Below are 21,691 nucleotides of genomic sequence, written 5' to 3'. Positions count from 1 at the left end.
CACAGCAGCATCTTATCTACACTGGCATGCTAACAACTCACACACATTACAATGACAAAATATCTAAGCTGACACACTCAACAGTGTACCACATGATTTTGATTTGAACTCCACACCAAACCTGCATCTGTCTTCATTACTCAATTATTGAAGTCAACCATCATCTTTCACATGACATTTCTGAGCGAATATTCAAAAAGTAAAGATAATACGAAGACCTATTCATAGGAAGATGACATCGATTGCTTAATTGAATTTTTGATGGTTAACTATTGTTCACAGACTGAGAAATTTGTACAAACTGCTTCAAACGGCCCATCCTACCTGTTTTAATGTAGAATTTTTATGTGAAATGTCCCATGTGAATAATTGAACTTAGCTATCACCCCATAGAAATCACTAGTTTCAGTACAATACCCAGTTGTATATGTACTTTTCTTTAAAATCACTAGAGCACATGTAAATGAAAATCAGATCAACCTTAATCATGCTATACACATAAAATGAATACAATGACTGTCCTGGTGGCAGGGGTTTAGAAACAAATCAAACAAGATATGGTTTCCCCTCTTTCACTATCTCTGTCTTTAGATGCTTTGCCGTAAAATATCAATATCAATCAATAAGACTGACATTGCTGTAAAGATGTACTGCCAACTGTCAGTTGCCAGCAGATGCTGATACACACTGTCACCAATGATAAAAAGACCTCACGCTGCAGAGGGACAATGTGAGTCGAGTTCAAATTTTTTGTATTATCTGCTCTCCAGAAGCATCTTCTGAGAGACAGAGGATTATGGATCCAGTCCCAGCTCAAGCTGCTAGGCTTCACCACCAGCCGCTGTGCTGGGGAGAGGGTCTTCAGAGAGACTCAGACCATTTCAACAGCTTCAGACAGAAGCACTGTGCTGGTTTATCCACCAGGGGGTGTTTAACCAGCTCATCACATTTAAGAGCGCCACTGGGATTCAGTAGTTAAGGGCCATTCCTGCTTCAGTCTCTCTTACCTCTGTGATAGTCAATGTATTCTGGTTGTTCTGTATTCAAGTGCTGTGATTTACTTCTTTGCAGACCCCTTTCTCTCAACGTCTACTCCTACATTTGTCTCTTACATTTCCCAGTATTGCTTTTGACTGTCGACATGCAGACAAAGTACCTGGACATATTTGCAGTAGCTCTGGATAGTGGAGGATATAATGATACAAATGACTGCAGTTAGAGAATACATTTCCAGGAAAAATAAGGGTTGCCTATTGCTTAAAATACAAACTGCCTTATGGCTGCATTGTGTTTTGGTCGACTAAGAATACTGTGAGCATAGAAATCAGTCTGTATCATTGGGCCTTGAAAAAAAATCGTGAAAGTAGCTCTTGCTCTTTTACTGTGAGGTTCTTAGCATTTATTGTTGAAGTTTTGATCATTGTAAAATTCTGTCCCTCAAACTTCCATGTATCTGCACAAGAAATATTTGGATATGTTGCATCCTCCATGTTTGGTGTCTTTGGTCTCTTTACAGCAATAAACCAACAACATAGAAAGACACAACACTTTGTTAAGGTTTTGTTTGTTGTTTAGAAAAAATAACTTGTTAAGTTTTAGCGGATTCACAGAAGTTTTAGTCGAGCTTTTTTCTATTGACAAAACAAACCTATTGAAGTAAATTTAGCTAAATTTAGATATTCTCATACTTTGCTGGTGGTATCTCTGAAATAATAACACAGCAGCTGAAGACAGAGAGGAGCCCATTATTACCCATGAGACATTTCATTACCACCATAATCGACCCACTAGTAAGAATTCTTAGGTTTCAGGCTGTGCTAGATGACAGTGTGTGACGAATGTGGTTAAAACTGAGAGTGAAGTTCATCCATTATTTCAATGTAAACAATACTTCAGCCATGATCGCCAAGCCGCTGCCACATTGTACTGTGAATGATTTACGACACAGTGCTGACTGAACTGCTTCACCATTGGAGGCTTGTTTTTTTGAAACAATATTCTTCACAACCACGCGCGCGCGCACACACACACACACACACACACACACACACACACACACACACACACAAAGACACATGAACGGGCCTACCACAGCCTGGCTGCAACCCTGTTTTAAATTACCACTCTCTGATGCAATTACCTCCCTTGCTGCAAAGGGTGATGTTGGCTTTTTGTTTCACTACCATTTGTTTTCTCTGTGCGTTCTCTCTGGAGCATCCTGACAAAGACTCCATGACCTTGCCTTCCATTTAGACATCGCTATCCAACCACGCAAAAACCAAAGGCACATCTCTGAGGGGCAAAAAAAAAAATCACAATTGAAGAACAATTCCTTGCGGAAACTCAGGGGAATAAGGATGGGAAATGGGATGTTCACTGATGTGCTCAGGGGTGCATGTGTATGCATGTAGTTGGATTGTGTGTGTACATAGGCTATATGTGTGCCTCTGTGTAAGTATGTGCATGTGTATGGCAATAACAAGGGGGCTGTTGACTGTTCAGCGTCTTTTTGCTGACGTCTTCCCTGCTTCCTGTGTTGCATGGTCACTGTAAAATCACGTTAGGAGAGGGAGCTGCTCAATGTACTAAAATAAAATGTGAAACTTCACTTCACAGAGATTGTCTCAGCACTTACTCTTTACCTGCCACTTCACAAGAGCTTACGTATTTCTATGACTAGAACTAGGCCTGTTTTTACTTTTGGAGCATACAAGTTGGTAATTTACAAATCAAGGTTGTGAATTGATTGATATGAATTATCTCGTATGTAAGGTGCCAAATTGTTGTCATTTATGAAATTACATGTGTGATGTACATGTTACATCCTGATGTGAGCATAAAATCAAAATAGAATTGTTGCCAGGATCACAAACAATGGGCTCAATTATCTGCTTTTTGGTTTCATTCAGTCCAGTGTGGGCTGTTTGGCCCATAAAAATCAGTGTGGGCAGATGGCAGATCAGTAAATTACACATAAAAAGCCAGTTAATGCCTAAACCCACAGAGAGAAAACAGATAAAAGGAGCAAAAGAATAGAGCACTGATAGTGATTATCACAATTCAGTTATCACTTATGCATCCGCCCTCGGTGTCCTCACTTCACCTATTGCAGCGATACAATGTTTCCTGCCTCGTAATAATACCGTCAATGTGTGATATTAACACAGAGCTGCAGCATCTGTTAGCAGCCTCGAGCCACTTCAGTAACACATTTAACTAATGCCTTGGATGCAAAAAAAAGCTTTCTTTGAGACTAATTTTATCAGTGCAATGCCTAAAATGATACTTATCAGTTAACCATCAGTACCTTGTCTCAAAAATCCTCTAAAAAACAATTTCAAGGTGCAGTTGGCCAGTTATTGACTCCGTAAATGACAAGTATATTTCCACCTATTTCCACCAAACTAATTGTCACTGGTGCTGATTCTGGAGCGCTACATTCTAGAATCTAGAAACCTAACGTGTTTAAATCCAATGCCTCAATCGTCGTTGGTGAAGATCGAATTAGTTGGAAAATAAAAATATAAGTTATCCAGAGCTCATCTACGGATAAATAAATTATCATACATATTCATAATTACACGTCAGACATGCTAATGTTAGCTTCTAGTTCAGACAGACTGATGGTTATGTGTTTTCAAGCAAGAGAAAACAGTTCTGAAATGCAAAATAATAGAATTTTAATCATGTGATAAAACATGCGATTAACTATTGAAATTCAGTGATTAATTGCAATTAAGAGAAAAATGTATTGTTTGACAGCCCTAGTTTACATAAATAATAAAGAGATTGAATTTTACATTAAAAACAAGCATTCATATGTGTCTCAACTGGTCAATATGAAGGCCTTAACAGAGCAGTTCTTTGGCAATACCTTCAATTTCTGTCCAAGTTTGTTGTTTGGCAGAGTATTTTTCTCATTTCCAGCCACTACAATGGAATTTCTAAAACATCAATGGCAAAAGTCAGGCTTTGGTGTCAGTCAATCAGAATCAAAGAGCCAAGGGCTTATTTCTAATCTCACAATTCTGCACTGACATTCAATAATCAAACAGGGAGAAATCCATCACAGAAGGCGTGCAGAGACTAATTTCTCCAACAGTGGCCCCAGAGAGACTGATGCAATACAGCCTAGTTTTTTGTTGGGAGTAAAAGGAAAGACTCACACCTAGTTTTCCAGCCACTAATACCACTTCCTACCAATTTGCCCAACTGCTTAATTCAGGAAATGCATGGAATTACTCCAGAAGTATTTGACCAGTATATTATTTCAACATTTTTCACTCAGTGAATTGTTAGTGATGAGGCTGATTGACAGATTCTGAACACGAGTCACTGAGGGAAAGTAAAACTTTATACTACAATAATAAAAACAGAGGTTCATTCTTGACCTTGGGGACAAATGTACTTCTTAAATGAATTATTAATGAATTTAATTAAACTCAACTAACTTTCTTAGCTTTCAGTTATAAGTTGAACTTTAGTTTAACATATCACAGTGCAGTAATGGGGTTTAAGTGATCAGTTAACCCAAATCACTCACATCATATTTCCATTTACCCCTAGCAGTACGTAGCCATGGATATATCTACAAAGGTTTTGAGACAGAAAAATGTCATCATCGATAAATATGAATGCATGTGTATGTATTTAACTTCAGAGCATAAATTTAGGTCACCTCCAGAAGTGTGAGGGACTTTTTTTTTTTCATGCTGTACTGACCCTTTAGGTTTTGTTTTTCACTTCAGTCTAAATCAGAATCTGTATCCTCTCAGATCTGTTGAATCTGCCTAGTTCTGGATGTAGAATTACAGATCATAGAGCTGACTTATTATTTGTAAACTGGCATTTGGAAATGACCAACAAGATTGTTTGTGTATTGTATGCAGTCAGGGATGGATGTATGAGGTTTTACATTTGTGTGTATGCATGTACTGTACTGTGCACATTTGGACACATAAGCATATATGTACGCGTCAGTGTGTATGTCTGGATACTGTATTTGACCTTTCAGAGTGTGTATGAGTCACTTATGTGTTTGTATGTGTGAGTGCGTACAGGGGGTGGAATCGGTACACAAAACCACGTTAGAGCTGTCACAAGCAGAGCTGAAATTAGATTAGTGTCAACCGTGATAAGGCGAAGGGGCGAAAGAGGGAAGAGGAGAAAATTGGAAGAAAGGAAAACGGCTATTTCACCACCTCTACCTCCTTCTCCACCTCCCCAATAATTTCATTTCAAATTCCAGGCACTGAATGCATAACTGCACTACCATGCCGTTATGGAGCTGGCTGAAGTTAATGGAATATTTATATGCAGACTGTGGAAGCCTGAATTTCCTTTCTTTTCCGAAGAGCGTGCAAGCCCCCCCCCCTCTCGTTCTAGAATTGCCATTGTTAGGATTTGACACTATTTTTACACCTCCAAGCGCACTGTATTTCCATCAGCTACAGTTGAAAGGGCCTGTAGAGAGACAGAGTGAATGTGAGCAGCTTTTGGTCAGGTGCTATTAGCTTCACCGCACTGTGCCATAGAAATCGATGCGAAAGGAGTGACAACAGATGACCCCACATCACACACTTTTTTAAACAGCAGTGGAAGATTCAATTAAGCTAATGCAGAGAGAGAGAGAGAGAGAGAGAGACCGAGAGACAGCACACGGCTGTACGCACTTGTGACAAACCATAACAACATGCTATCACCACAATGCCACATTAAATAATGACACAAAGCCCATAGAGAGCTGGCATTACAGGAGACTGGGAGCAGGTCTGCATAAAGAAAGTGAAAAAAAAAAAAAAGTACCAGGTGGAGTAAAGGATACTGGGGAAAGATAGAGATGCTGACAGGGGAAACTGAAAAGAAATACAGAGGGAGGAAGCAGGGAGAGAGAGGGGGGAGAATTCACAGAGGAGCTATAAATACAGTGAGACAGAGGCCCTTGGTTGCTGCATAAAGCCACAATAAGATGCCCCGGCATCATTAGCATTCAGCTAGTGTAGTACTATAGCCTGGGTCCTACTGTGTCTACAGTAAAACCAATATGAGGGAGGTATCATGGGACCATGCTGGAGAAATATGGCACATTCTTTTGCGGTGGGGAGGTGGGCCTGAGAGAGGGGATTGAGGGATACAGTGGCTGGGATACAGATAGACTCCCATTAAGTATTCAACCACGGGGTCAGAGCAGTTACATCTCCTCCACAGATTTCCATTTTGCCGTATCCCAGGATTCATCCCCGTAGCTTTTGTGCAGTCACAGTCCTGCTGCACTGAAGGGATTTACAATTTTATCTGGAGGGGCTGCTGGCTGTAAACAATAAGATTCAGTTTATAGTGTGAATTTGTCACCCAATAACTTTTGTGGTCTGACTCAGTCGAAATGCTCCAATAGCCTGTTTGTGCTTCGTGCTGATGCTAAATCAATGTCCCGTGTTTGAATGGTGAGCTCTTTTCCTGCTTTGACAATATGAAAATGATATCAGCCGCTTGCTTCTTGCTGGAGCTGAACGGGCCTGACTACGCATGGTTTCTTCTAGTGACCCTGATACTCCCCAGAGATTGTATCAGCGCTCTGTTAGGCTGGCTGCGCCTGATAACTCTTTTAAGCAATAACAAGCAGGGACAGAAAGGGAACATATATGAGTAGAGTGAAAAAGATACCACCTGTACGTGTGGTGGAGGGACAGCAAAACGGGGCTGTGTGCTCATTTGTGCAAGAGTGTGCCTGTGTGTGTTTGTGTTGTTCACATCAAACAATGGGAGGGAGGTGTTCCTTGGCTCCCTGTTAGCATTTGAAAAATGACATGAATGGACACCTTTTGCAACAGCAGCACCCTCTCTCTTTGTGGGAAGGATGGAAAGCAGGGTGTGATATTGGCAGGGCGAAAGAATATGAGTCATGCCTGCGCCACCTGTGTGGCGTTGTGGTTGGCACCATCAGCACATTGTTATCTCCCTCTGTTCCCCCGGCTAAGAGGCAGCCGCGGACCTCCCAGGCCACGTGTGGCACCGATGCTGGAGGCCATTACAGACAGACAGCAGCTTCTGACAAATAGGGAGAAACACTGTGGATACAGAGAAAATAGAAGGAGAAAGGAAGCAAAAAGCCACGCAAGAAATGGAACAGAGAGCGGCTCATTATCACTCAGAGCAGGTATAATGGGCTAGCTGTTGGCACATCTTTGGTTCCCAGGTGGAATGTAGGTGTGAGGAGTAAAGTGGTGGCTGGATAAAGTAATTCTGGCTGAAAGTGTTTTCTTAATTAAACCTTTACATGATATGTGTGAGGCTCCTAACCCTTCAGGTCAAAATTTAAATATGAAAAAAATGAGTAAAAGTTGAGTCATTTTTCAGTGCTGAAGACCAAATCTGGCCTTTTTATGGAGGAAATGAATCACATCTGTATATTTTGCAGCAGGACAGATATTAAAGGCCACAAATGTCATAAAATGACAGAATGCCTGATCTTCTCTGTCTGGCCACCAGAAGGCCAGAGTCACACATTTCTATTAATTTTAAATCTTATTTCCCCTAGTGGAATCATTGGATAAACCAGTAATACATCAAGGGTGTTGTAACAGTGCCCCCTAGTGGATATGTTGAGAAAGGTGGTGAGTATCTGCCTTGAATTTGCAGGTTCCTTGTATTCTTGAGTCAGCCACAGTTGATGACAGTTCATTAAAAAGCTTCTGTCATCATAACACTGCCAGGTACTTTAATTTAAAAAAAAAACTTTTTTCAAATGCACAAGTAGTTTGTGTAGGTCAAAACAGACATCATGATATGAGTCAAAACACAAACGTTTGTCAACCTCCACTGATTGGCGGCAAATAATGGAAGCCTTAACAGGGGGCCTGAATGTTTTGAAAAGGTTTATTGAGTTTCACTCCACAAAGCAACAAGGAAAAACCAAACCTTTCAAATGCCGATCTCAACACAATGCATTTCAGTTTAATGTGCACCTGACCGTAATTATGCAAATTTGAAGTAATTAGCAAAGAAACCCGGTAGCCCTAATGAGTTGTTGGAAAGGAGTGCAGGCTAATTTCAGATAATGAGCCTCACACTGTGTGCTCGGTTTTACATAACAGAAACTAAATGGTTTTATAAGGCATTCCTATATACAGTCCAGCCACCCACAGACTTCATCTCCATACAAATACCTTACAAATTAGACCCAGTATGTCTGCCAGCCCATGCAACTGAGAGTCTGAAAAACATTTTTCTTTAGCCCTTTCTTTGCTACCTGCCACAAACATGCCTTGGTGCTGCTATTTTGGCCCAGGTCACCTGTTGACCTGACAGGCAAGTGTCAGGGGAGAGCGCACATGTCACCTGCAGATGGAAACTCTCAGCAGGGAGCGATGCTGTGGCGCTGGCTGACACAGTTGGAGCCCAGGATAACACAGCACTGAGGGAGTGCAGGTAAGGGAACTTCTCTTTTCACCTTTCCATCCTTTTTTATCATTCTGGTTTTGTCTTTTACTGTAGTTAATTTATGGGGAGGGACGATCACGTGCTACTTGATTTCTGTGTTGTGATTTTTCAGTGTCTTGTATTTGCTATAGTGGTGAAACTTCAGTCACAGCTACACTTGCCTTTACTGAGAAACTTGCTCTTTTCTTAGATGTAGCTGGTGTCTAAGGAGGTTACCTGAGGTTTCATGAGGTTGTGTGTGACACAGGTAAAAGACTATCTCTTTCACTGCAGACAGGGGTACTGAATAGTATGCCTTTAAATGTACTGCTAACCCAGAACATTTTAAAACAAGCTAAATGTCTCCTTTTGATCTCATTAGAAGACAGTGCCAAAGGTCTGTCTTTAAAAGGAAGAATAGATTTTCAGGAGATTTTCTCATCAGTGATGTTTTAAACTGCTGACCCCAGCAAAGACAAGTATCCTGCCTGAATTTCAGATATGTCATTTCTCCCCTGGTCTCACCTCAGTTAAGCAGTTAACTTGGGCAGCAGTCTGGAGGCTTCCCACCCTCTGAAGATGTACGGCCTGTATTTGGAAGCAGTGAACGATTACATTAATGAATCCTATGGAGAGGATGTGTGGAGACTGATTGAGAACCGAGCAGAGATACCCCACCTCAAGTTTGTCAGACATCAGATGTACAAGTAGGTTGGGTTTGTCAGTCATGTTTCCTGATTATACTCTGAAAAATGTCAGGACAAACCTTTTACAACGTCTTACTGTTCAATGCTTGAACAGCAACAGATTGTATTTTTTGGCAAAATACTCACCAGACACATATTGAGAACTGTAACAGCATACAAATATAGCACACAGCAACCTTGCAGTGCTAAAACCACTTGAAATTTCAAATACACGATAATGAAACCTGAAAATATTGCATGAAATGTACCACCAGTCAAGAAATATTTACATGTATGCTTTGTTGAGACAAGCTCTACTCATGTATAGCCTGCAGCCTCTGACTAGTCAGTGTTGCTGTAGTTATCTATGACAAGGTGAACAAATCATTAACAACTGTACAATGTAATGCATTTTTTACAGTAATGTTCAGTTATTATTTTTACTATTAGACACTGTTTAGAGACTTTATGATGAGTTCACCTATGCATTTGATTTTGGTTCATCCTAGCTATTCCAAGGCTTCTTTTTTTTCTTTTTTGGTTGTCTCTACTGAAAAGCTATTTTTAAAATCTCAATGGGCCAAGCAGCAGCTAGGCATGAATAGGATGAATTAATAACTTTCTTCCTTTTTTTTTATTTTAATTTTTTTTAATTTTTGCAGTGACAACCTGATCCTACGGTTGGCAAAGGCAGCAGGTGAAGTTTTGGGAAAAACCCATGATGAGCTGATGTACGCCTTCGGGGTCTATATGGTGAAGAGGATTGGAAACTACGGATATGAGCGGATCCTGAAGGTGATCTATTGATCCTCTTTCCCAGCAAAAATACATGTTGTCTGACTGCTTTTTTAGCATGACTGGTAATATATCAGTGATTCAATGCATGCCCATCTCACCTGGCTATTGGGTATTTCCAAAGAAAAGGCCCTCTGGAACATGGGAAGTAGTATGTTTCACATTTCTGAATCAATGGAATAAGAACTGGTTCTGTGCCTCTAATATCGCTGACCAGAAACTGTAAAAACATCACCTTCAAAATATTTATGCAAATGAAACTTCCTAAGGGGAAATAAAGGTTTCACATATTCACTCAAAGTCAAGAAGGAACAGAATATCTAAGGGAAATTACTTGCCTGCATATGCATTATCTGTATCCATGGATAGTGGGGTTTAAAGGTGATGTTTGGGCAGTGCAATATAAACACAAAAGAAATAATTGCTGAGCAGAGACAGACTTTAAAATAGATTTTAAAACTACTACCACTACTATCAAGTATTCTGACAATGTAAAGAATGCCTTTAAAATGAAATATTACTCATTTTATATCAACAGTTTTTGTTTACTGTTTAAATATCCCTGTCCAATATCTTATCCAGGTGTTGGGGCGAAATGTGCGCGACTTCATCAACGAGTTGGACAACCTGCACGAGTACTTTCGCTTCTCCTTCCCCAAGGTACAGCCACCGAGTTTCTGCGTGGAGGAGGAGTGTGAGACAAGCCTCACACTGCACTATCGCAGCACCCGCAAGGGCTTCACCCAGTTTGTCAAAGGTAACGAGAAGCAAGGGGGGGGGCAGCACGGCACTGGGCGGTTACCACAGGCTACCACAGTGACAGGAAACTGGATTTGATCCCCAACCTCAAACCTCCCTGTAGAGTTTACATCTTCCCCTTTGTATTTGTGTCGGTTTCTGCCCGTTGCATGCTGGGATAGGCTATGGCCTCATGTGAACCTGAATATGATTAAGTATGTAAAAAACATGACTGACCAATTACAGTGTGTTTTTGCTTGATTTGCCTCATTTAGTACAAATTAGACGTACTTTACATCATTGTTGACCACTTTCCATCACATGCCTTAGTGTTTCAGATGATTTAATCATTTTTTTCTTACCTTCCAGGAAGCTACAGGTCCTCTTTCATTACAGTACAAAAATAAAGGTTTCAAGAGAACTGAAACTTGCTTGATAAAGACTATGCACTGTGAAGACCATGTCTTTTTTAATCAAAGTTTTGTTATTGTTGAGATTTAATGCACTGTGCACTCTCGGCTGCTTTACCACGAAATGCTTATAATATAAAGGTAAAATTATGGTCACTGTGATGGACAATTTAACAATTACCTAGTGCAAATTAATATACATACTGTAGTGAAATCAACTAAAACCAAAGCAAACAAAGCAGTCTACAGTAAAAGTGAATTAATGAAACAAGAGAGTGTTTAGTGTACTTTGAGCTAATCAAATTCAGTTTTAATTGTCTTAATTTGGAATATTTAATAACATGTGAATATCAGTCATCAGATTGACCTTTTCTTGTTTTGTTTGATATTTTGGACTTACTGTGTTTTGTCTATTTTTTCCTTCATTTTATTCCCTCCTTTAAAAAAGTACGTGTACAGTATCCTTTGATGAGAAGTGAAACAAATGAATTGGTTGATGATCTATCCAGGCAAAGTCACTGATTCAAAATTAAACAATTATTCTACTTAGCATGGCAATTTGACCTGAAATTAACCTTACACAAGCCCATTTTGACTCAATAGCTTTTGCGCAAAGTTGACCTCCATATGTTTTTGCCTCCTGCAGGGCAGCTCTCTCAAGTGGGACGACAATTCTACAACACAGATATTGAGGTGGAAATCCTGTCTAAAGAGGAAACAGAGAAAATGACATACGTGGTACGTACGCAGGCTCAGGTCAAGTATAAATCGAGCTGCTGAGTGTCTGACCTTGACCCTGTGTCAGTTCTATCAGCATGGAAATTATTCCATCACCTTCAATGAGATGCAGGGCGCAGTTCTTGTTTACACTCCAACAGCAAGTGTTTATTGGATGGAGATAAGTGTTTATTGGCCTGGGACTCTGGGTAAACTCAGAATTTACAGCAGAACAAAATATGAAATGTTGAACCTTGCATACCTGCCATACTGTCTAGCATCATGTTAAAACATGTTACTTTAACATGACCATAACTGTTTCTCATTTTACATTCACCCACATTTCACAAGTTGTTCTGATGAGGAACGCTATACACAAACAAGCCTAGGGGTCCGAGTTAAAGTTTCTTTAAACATAAAGTCACAAGTGCATGGAGGAGATAGATGGAATTCACGTTATAGGGGCAAATAGCTGCTGCCATTAAGTCTGAACTAAGACTGATTTTGGTTTATGAACTGCAGTTTAATGTCCCAAATCACGGCAAAATTATTTACATTAATCAACTTATAATTCAAAGGCTCCATTAACTCTTCCCTACATGTCCAGGTTTATAAGATGAACTTTGACAATGCGGCCTTCAAGCATCGCATGCCCCAGCAGAAGACAGCACCGAGCTACGAGAAGCTGCCAATGAAGCGAGGAATCTTTTTTGACATGTTCCCCTTCAGTGTAATCTTCCGCCGTGACATGACTATGTACCGGATTGGCGACGGCCTCAAGGAGGTCTTCTCCGACCTTCAGGGCAAGAAGGTCAACGAAGAGTTCACTCTGGTCAGACCTATGCTGGAGTTTAGCTGGGATAATGTGAGTTCAGAAGGAGTGGTCTTTTTTTGGTCAGACTTCTATATTTTAAAATTCTCATGTGACTTAAGTACTCCTAATGCCTAAAACCACAAAAATCATTTCTGCTTTCCCCAATCAGATCTACACCCATTTGAACAATGTGTTTGAGCTGTTGTCTAAAGCAGTGGTAGAAAGCAAGCAAAAGGTCAACATCCCCAAACTGAGCAAAGAGGAGCCTGAGGAGAAGGAGGAGAGCGAGAAAGCAAAGAGGGAAGAGGAAAGAGGTACCACTCTTTTTTTCCCCACTTCAAATGTATAATGTATAATATAGGGTTCATTTAAAATGGATGGTGTCACAAAATGTCCATCAATTAACTCCTTCACCTTTGTTCAAAGTTACTGTATCCACACACATAAAATATTTATAATATATCAAACTGACTGAGGAGTCAAACCAGTAACAGTGAACAAACAGTGAACAGTTCCAGATAAAGCACATTCAACTATAAATGCATATTGTAAAGAGAAAATATATTCATAAAATAAGTTCAGGAATTTAATTGAAAGCATTTTGCTAAAGATGCAATTATTTCAAGAGGATATGACAGTTACAATTTGTATGTTATGTGTAAGAATGAAACTAATTTTGATTTGGACATAATCCAGAATGCACAAGAACAGAATGTATAATGCTGGGATGAAATTTACATATATTCTCTTGTTGAACATTGCTACTCTGCTATTGCCTGAGTGTGTGATCATAATTCGGTGCACTGTCTTCACACATTTATGAGCTTGTTAACTCACATGGTTAATGCACACTCTGGTTCATCTGGTCTTCTACCCTCTCACTGTTCCTGCTCTCTCTCCATCCAGAGCCTAAGGCAGTGGAAGAGATGAAGGGCACAGACCAAGAATACAGCAGCGCTCTCACCCAATACAACAGCTCTGCCAACTCTGGAGGGGAGGATATTGAACTGCTGGCATTCCAGACTGTTACAGGTCAGAACAGTTTACACTTTAACCTTTGCAAACAGCATTTGTTAGTTTGCTAGTTAGTTTGTCTCTTGCTTTCCTGGAGGAGTGCTGGGGGACCAACTGTGTCCAACCTACGTCCTACCTACTGTCTGTCATTTTTAAATACTGAAAATCTCATTTCACTTTCTGATTGCATGCCTTTTATTTGCTGCAACCCCAGCAACCTTTCCTTCATGATTATTCTCAGGAAAGTGTAGTGAGACTATCTTCGAGGACATGCGGGAGCCTCCTAAGAAGCCTCTCCATCTGAAGGGCCAGATGAAGTATGTCCCCCAGTGGGACTCCCTCATCTTCTTGGGGACACCAATGTGAGACCACATTGTATTGTTTGACTATGTTTTAATGGTGTTGATTTGGAACTAGAGGTTTTCAACAGAGACCCAACTGTAGTTGGCATGGGTCCAAATTATATTTGTTTGGTTATTATTATTCCATTATATCATGTTATGCGCCATAATCATTGTAGGAAGAAATGTTTTTTATGGTGAAACACTGAGTCTGGACTGTGAAGTAGAGGAAAAAATTAGGTATTGCTGCCTTTTTCAACCACAGCTGCTTGTTAATACATGATGGTGCTGCTGCCAGTGTCGTTGTGTCCTTCCTCTATTATTAGTGATATTTCAATCCACTACATTTTGAATTGGGTCAAATTATATTCTGGTCTATTATGAAACAGGTCTGACTGTCCTCAGGTCACCTTGACCTTTTTAAAATAAAATAAATGTATGCATGCTGTGTTCAGATTGGCTTTCCACTTCAGATGGGTCCAAAATTTTAGTTTAATTTTAAAAAGTTAATTTTTATGCACACAATCATCCACTCTGGAAAAATTATATTGAAATCAATGGTAAATGGTACTGTTATGTTCTTTTTACCTCACCTTCATCTGAGGAGGGCTATTATGAGACATACAGCACCGTATATTGCTAATTTCCCATTTTGTAAATACATTTGTAAAAGCCTTTTCTGATCTGCTTCTATGTTAATAGAAATGTTAAATGTTAATAAGACCCAACACTTCCTCTATATATTTCACACCCAAACATTTTGAGCAGTTCAGTTTTCCTTGCAGCCTTCTGTTGTAAAACTAATACATACACATACATACTTCCTCTATGTGTGTTGACACTTTACTTATTCAATACAGACTAGACTTTGTGCACCAATTTGGTTAATTAATTTACATTCTCTTGCTTCCCTTCCCTTTACAGTTAATGTGTGTTCATTTCTTCTCCTTATCTTTACAGTATAGAGACAGTGGAAGACATGATAAAGATGGGTGTATATGTGAATGATCTGAACCTGCACGACTCTAGCAGAGAGCTGATTTTGGCTGGGACACAGCAATCGGCTGAGCTCCAGCTGGCCCTTGATCAGGTGAAGGAAAACCCTGAATCCTTAGTCTCCAGACATAGAGCATCATGCTAACAAAGCAGGCTTGTGTTCAACAGGAGGAACTCACCTGTACTAAGTCATGGACCAGGAGGGCAGTTTGAGGAGGTTCATGTCTCATAAAATAAAATCATAATACACCTATGATTCAAATTAAAAGGTCATTTTATGACACACTGAATGCACACAATGTAAGAACTGTCAGTTCTCTCTATGAAGCAGTTGGACCAGGTGAGCCTAGGTGAAAGCTCTGCTCCCCTATTGATTTCACCCATTAAATCCACTTCAGTCATGCAGGAGAGATGTGGATTAAAAGGATTAGAGAAGCCAAAGAGGGATTTTTTTTAGCTTTAACAGAGGTGAGACTGTAACTGTAGACTCTTGTGTCCCCTTTCTAATCCTCTAGGAGCAACAAAAATATGCCCAGCTGCAGGAAATCATCAAGAAGCTGGATGAAGAGAAGAAGAGAGGAGATTCTTTGCTATATGCCATGATTCCTAAAGCTGTGGCCGACCGCCTCAGGAAGGGGATCACTGCACTGGAGACGTGCCAGGTACAAGCCGGTGGTTTTTGTTAACAAGGATAGTGGTACTCCAAAGCCACAAAATATCAGAGCATCAGGTTCTTTGGAGCTCTGCTATCCAAGACAATATGATGCTCACAAAGATAAAAATCTTTAAAGCCAAAATGACATCAGTATGAACTATTCAAAAAAAACAAGGTTCACACAGAAACACTGAAATATAACAATAACTAAATTTACAACTCTTTCTGGTATGTGCCATTTAACAAAGACATCCAGAGTCACAGTGAGTATACCTGTGTAATTATTCTAACTTAATGTGTGTGCATTTGTGTTCCAGGTCTTCCCAGATGTGACCATCCTATTCAGCGATGTGGTCAAGTTTAATGAGATCTGCATCCACATTACACCCATGCAGGTGGTGGACATGCTCAATGAGATCTACATCGTCTTTGACACACTCAGTGAGAAGCACAACGTCTACAAGGTCAGAAAGCCACAAGAAAGCAACACCCCCAGCTGTATCTGCAATTAGTTTAATGTTCTGAGGGTCTGTTTCTGAAGCATATCATAGATATTTCTAGAATATAAAATGATAGCTCATGGTCATCTTAAAATTTGGTCTTTTTCCTGCTGAGCGTGCAATTCCACAAGATTTTGCTTTGTTCTTATCACGATGGAAAACTTCTAAAACAATCACTAGATCATGGAAAATGTTATGGAAAATGTACTGAAATATAAAAATCATATTAAAATTAATGCAGAGCCAAAAAAGAAAATAGAAATTCTGATGTGCTTTAGGCTGGATGAGGAGCTGCATCATACACACACCAGGGAAATATTCATGGGGAAAACAGATCAAGACTTTCTATCTTCACCAATCACACCTATAGGTCATTTCTCTCCTTTCTATCCAGGTGGAGACGATCCGTGATGCCTACATGGTGGTGGCAGGTGTGCCCAACAAGACCACTTTTCATGCGCACCACATCTGTGACATGGCTCTAGACATGCTGAGCTCCATCGACCACCTTAAAGACCCCTCCACTGGGGATAACATCCAGATCAGAGTTGGTGAGCAGTGCAACTGTGTGGCGCTTCAGTGGCTCAGCCGTGATAAGTCACCCAGATTACTTTTGATGTTTTTGACTGTTGCTGTGTATAGGCAGTTCATCCTTGGACTACAGTTACTTCCAGGTTGAAGTTTTTGTCCACTCAACTACTTTGCCACTTTTATGAAACAGCCCCAAAAATATGATCTTGAGATTTTGGGGTACAAAAGAAGGATTTTCCTCTAACCAACCAGAGAAACCAGGCAAAGTTTACAGATCAAGATATTGATTCCCTGCTGAGTAGCTGCCACAAGGGGTGGCTGCTCTGAAGTTGATGCTGTCCAATGGGCAAAGAGAACTTTCCCAAAAAGGATCATGTTCATATTGTGTGTACTCATATAATCCTGTTTTCTAAATTTTGTCAAATTATTGTCCCTGGGGTCTTGATATCATCAGGCAGATGGAACATTTCGAATTAAACCACTTATTCTGATCAGAGCCTTTTCCATAATGCATTGGGGTAGAATACAGCATGGTAGTCCCTTGACAGATCACCAGTCTCTCCTGTAGAGTATGTTTCTAATAGCAGGAAATTGGTCAGTCAAGACTGGGAAGCAAGTGACTAGTCTTTAGACGATGAGTTGCTGATGACAACCTTGGAATTGAAAATGTTTGTGAAAAAGTAAAGTGATGAGTCAAAGCTAAATAACTAAATGTAAACCAACTGGCAAAAGCAATAAGACATTCATTCAGGCAGTTTAGGAATAAATCAGCTCCTGTTTTGTTTTTCCTCTCTCAGGTATTCACTCAGGTATGGTGGTGGCAGGCGTTGTAGGTCTGAAGATGCCTCGCTACTGTCTGTTTGGCGACACTGTGAACACAGCCTCACGGATGGAGAGCAATGGAGTGGTGACTACACTAACATATTTAACAACCCAGCGCCCAGCCAAATGTGCTAAATAACCCACGGCGATAGTATAAATAACTGCAATAACATTCATGATTTCCCTCAGTCAAATTCATGTCGATTACTATAGAAAATCATTTTCTGTTTAATGATGCCACTGTGCATGCTGCCTTTAAGTTAATGCAACAGGCTAATCACATCATTTGCTTTCCATTACTTACAGTAATGGAAGGTAATGTCATGTTGTGTGGGAAATCATTCCATTATGAAAAAATAAATAAATTGAAAAGGACACAGCCTGTGGAGGCTTAATTATTTTACTATACATTCCCATAAAGGAAGACCACTCTGAATGAACTCTCATTTTAGAGTCCAGTAGGCTAAATGTGTTATCTTCCCTTTGATGATTTAAACAGGTTTCAATACACATGTTGCCTGTATTTCAATACTCAGCTTTAGCAGTAGTTTTTCTATATGTGCGTCTGTCTGAGCAGGGCATGCAGATACACATCAGTCAGACCACCAAAGACCACCTGGAACATGAGCCCTATATCATCGAGGAGAGAGGCAAAATCTTTGTAAAGGTGAGATGTTAATATTGGCCATTGACACATACGTTTTTCCTAGTCACTGTCAATTCCTCTGCAAATTATGGCTTCTCTTATCCACCATCTACTAACTGTGATGGTTCTTATTAGGTTTTGTCAGTCTTGTAGATGTAATATTTGAAGCACTTTATTCCAATATGAGATGCATCATTTGAAAAATGTGATACCTGCCTTTGCTGGGAGACTCTGACAGTTCAGGTGTTTTACTACTTTTAGATGAAATGTTCTTTTCAACATGTATAAACATCATTTTCTAGCAGAACACTTATCTTCCAAATATCATACAGGGTAAAGGCTACATGAAAACCTACTGGCTGAAAGGAAAGAAAGATCTATCGTTCAAGACCCCGGCAGAGCTGCGCTACAGCAGTGAGCAGAAAGACTCGGAGGACAAGAGCTCTAATGGGTGAGTAGACAAAAGGAGAGCAGTCTGCACCAAAGAATCACTTTTCTTCTGTGCACAGTGTGGACTCAGGATGCCCCCTGTTGATTAAGTCAGAGCTGTGCTCATTGCTCCCCGCAGCACTAGGCAGGAAGCAAACTGAAAGGCACTTTTGTATGTTAGTCTTGCTGACAGCCAAAAACTAAATTTTCACTTAGATCTCAGCAGAAAAATTAATGAGACAAAACAGGCAACACAGTTCATCTCTTTTAATAATTTAGTCTAACATCAAGAGACTTATTTTTCATACAACAAAAAAATAAACGATTTGATAATTCCATTTGTTTCCAGTGCAGTTTATCCCAGGGACTAAAATCTTTACAACTATCATATCAACTAAACTACTGACATGTACAGGTATGAATCACTGTAAATTCAACTAATGTGTAATTGCACTAGTTCAACAAGCACCAATGCCAAGCGCATGGCCTCCAACCTCCACATCACCAGCAGCGAGGAGCAAGCAGAAGGGAAGCCAAGCCCCAGCGACCTCCCTCTGGACACCCTGCCCCCACCAGAGGCCACTAATGAGCCCCCCACCATTTCAACCGAGCCTCAGGAGAAGGAGAAAGCCAAAAAGACTAAGAACAACAAGGGGGCCAAGTTGGATGTGCCCCAGGGAAACGCCGTGCCGGAGTATTCACCGCCCGCTGATGGGCTGGAGAACCCAGGCCCTTTACTCAACAACAAGAGAAACAGCTTCACTAAGCTGCCCGCCAACCTCCCCATGCGCAGCGCCGCCTGCTCTATTCTGTGAGGGGTCATAGTGTGAGAATACAACACAACGCCGACATGTGACAAGGGTGTGAAATTTAATTGGGGGCAAGACAGAGTCGGAATTTCAACATTTTCATCATTTATGGTTACAGATGACCTGCATTTTGAATTCCACTGCACGTCATCGGGTTGTGACAGATATAGGTTTTTGTGACCTTTTCAGTAAAGTAACAGTTTTCCGGCAACAAACTAAAGACCAACACTTAAACTTTTAAACATGTCCCATGAAAGACCACTTCTTTTACAGAGAAAATATCAAATGGAAAAAACCTGCTTGTTGTTCCTTTATTTCGGTACTTTTTTTTAAGATCTGTTATATCAGCACCATGAATACTGCAAATTTAAAGGTTTCACAACATGCCTTCTTTATGTCGAAAAATAGGAAGTACAACATCCTCTACACACTAACAACACATGCACAGAGAAATAGAGAACTTCAAAATTGTACTACGGGTAATGACAGCCAGGACAATGAGTATATTTCTAATTTTCTTTATGCTATTTGCTGTATTACTTTACAGCTCTATAAGCAATCCATGGAGTCTCTGTTATTACTGCTACAGGAATTATGTTCAAATGTATAATGATAAAAAATTACGGGATGTTTTGGAATAGTAAGCTATTTTGTGACAGGGCTTACGTGGTATCTAACTGAGGCAAGAGCCTCCACATGAACATGGATGCTTCATTTAATTCCCTGAGCATAGACATCATCAGAGGTTGTCTTTTAGTTTGTTTAAACTAGGCGTATGGTAATTCAGTAGGCATTTGGCTAGACCTTCACAACATTGTCTTAAAGAGTTCTGGTTCTACTTTCTGTATGTGTAACTGACTGCATTTGTTTCACTGTATGATAGTGTTTATTTATATAAAACTGTATGTACAGCCACCAAATCTGTCATGTTTTCATTTCCTTGTAATTAGGCCATGACACAAATCTAGTCTGGTTAAAGTGGTTGGTGGTTTCAAAAAACACTAGCCCACTAATTACCTGCCAGGTGTAACCCAAATTCACCAGTTTTTTGGCTTGTGACCTGTGTGGCCACGAAAAAATGAAGAAAAACATCATGTTGTCACATATAGCAGTGCACACAGTTCCACAGAACTGCAGAGAGGATGTGAGTGAGTGAGCCTGGTTAAGTGTCATGTAGTGTCATGCTGCCATGCCATTTACCAGCCACTAGGAGGTGACAGGATAACCATAAGTTAATGAATAAATTAATTAGTTAATAAATCAAGGACTGAGAACAATAAGTGAGCTAATTTCTAGAACCCTGAGAGAGAGAAAAGAAAAAAAAAGGAAAAACAAGTGAGATGGTAGGGTTTTATATCTGATAATGCCATGGGGAAAAAATGAATCCCTGTTAGCTGCAGTCTGATCAAATTAAATCTTTGGCCTCCCCTGAACCAACATCTGTTCATCTCGATCTGTGCTCACTATCTATCTTGTAATGCTGCAAGCGGAAAGACACCATGAGCGCAGAAAAGCAACTAAGCTCACCAAATCCTCCATCCAATTCAGGCTCCAAATCTTCAGGCGTAAATTCCCTGACCTCAGTGGTTATGAGGTCGATTATTCCTGTCTTAGTCATCTGGTGATAACACACTGCCATTATGTGAGTGACTGTATGTGTGTGTGTGTGTGTGTGTGTGTGTGTGTGTACAGTTAGTGGCTGAAAGGTCTGTGTGATCTTTTAATGAAAGATAAGTGACATAATTGAAGTTCCTCTTATTATCTCATAACCAAAAGAGGCAAATGCGTAAGCTGTGTACAGCGCGAAGGTGAGGCGGGTAAGAGCTCATTTCAGGACAAGTGCGCTACTTCACACAACCAACGCTCATTGAGTGCACAAACACATGCGAACATGCACACACACACACGGATATTCAGCTGAGTGCTCTCTGCTGATGTTTCCTTGTGAGATGTCATTACACGATAAAGAGGAAGCCATCAGGAAACCGCTTAAGCACTACTTCCTGTCTGTTGCCACGGTGACAGACCTCATTCTGCAGTTACAAAGTTTACCATGACTTTACTTCAGTTAATTTCTTGCAGAAGGGCTCAGAGGGGAGGCAAAACAAAGAGGCAGGTGTGTTTTGGCCTCTACTGCGCTCTGGTGGGCTGGTATCCTGTCAAGGCACTCCTCTTAGTCCAGCTGGGTCTCAGCGTGACCTTTAACCTAACATCTGACAACAATTAACATTTGCGAGTGTTCATTGGACAGGTCTTTTTGAATGGCCTGAGCTTCAGCCAACAGCCCTTCTGCACATTTGGTTACCATTCAGATTAACCTACAGATAAACATGCAGCTTTTTAAATCAGGGGACACTTCCTGATTCTTAA

The 21,691-nt window shown here is 40.3% G+C and overlaps 2 protein-coding genes across 11 annotated transcripts in view; one reads left to right on the top strand and one right to left on the bottom strand.

The window, feature by feature from the left end:
* Positions 1-21,691, bottom strand: part of sema6cb (semaphorin 6Cb) — a 350,862-nt gene that overhangs the window by 316,799 nt on the left and 12,372 nt on the right. The window lies entirely within an intron of this gene.
* Positions 7-20,024, top strand: LOC139612772 (soluble guanylate cyclase 88E-like). Of its 4 annotated transcripts, XM_071468746.1 has the most exons (18): positions 7-8,427; positions 8,630-8,686; positions 8,949-9,125; positions 9,767-9,899; positions 10,482-10,656; positions 11,694-11,785; positions 12,372-12,629; positions 12,748-12,892; positions 13,485-13,610; positions 13,834-13,954; positions 14,894-15,023; positions 15,445-15,591; positions 15,902-16,048; positions 16,479-16,635; positions 17,413-17,522; positions 18,015-18,104; positions 18,416-18,534; positions 18,970-20,024. In XM_071468746.1, the coding sequence occupies exons 3-18, from the start codon at positions 8,998-9,000 to the stop codon at positions 19,325-19,327; spliced, it is 2,436 nt and encodes an 811-aa protein (XP_071324847.1). In that variant the 5' UTR covers positions 7-8,427; positions 8,630-8,686; positions 8,949-8,997; the 3' UTR covers positions 19,328-20,024. The 4 variants fall into 4 exon arrangements, with proteins under 4 accessions (XP_071324847.1, XP_071324846.1, XP_071324845.1 ...); XM_071468745.1 differs by having other exon boundaries at positions 8,630-9,125; XM_071468744.1 differs by having other exon boundaries at positions 7-8,686.

Source organism: Trachinotus anak, unplaced genomic scaffold (assembly GCF_046630095.1).
Source record: "Trachinotus anak isolate AG129_WGS33_773 ecotype Australia unplaced genomic scaffold, CSIRO_AGI_Tana_v1 ptg000032l, whole genome shotgun sequence".
NCBI classification, from domain to species: domain Eukaryota; kingdom Metazoa; phylum Chordata; class Actinopteri; order Carangiformes; family Carangidae; genus Trachinotus; species Trachinotus anak.
Note: the sequence above shows the minus strand (reverse complement) of the source record. Positions and strands in the feature narration are given on the sequence as shown.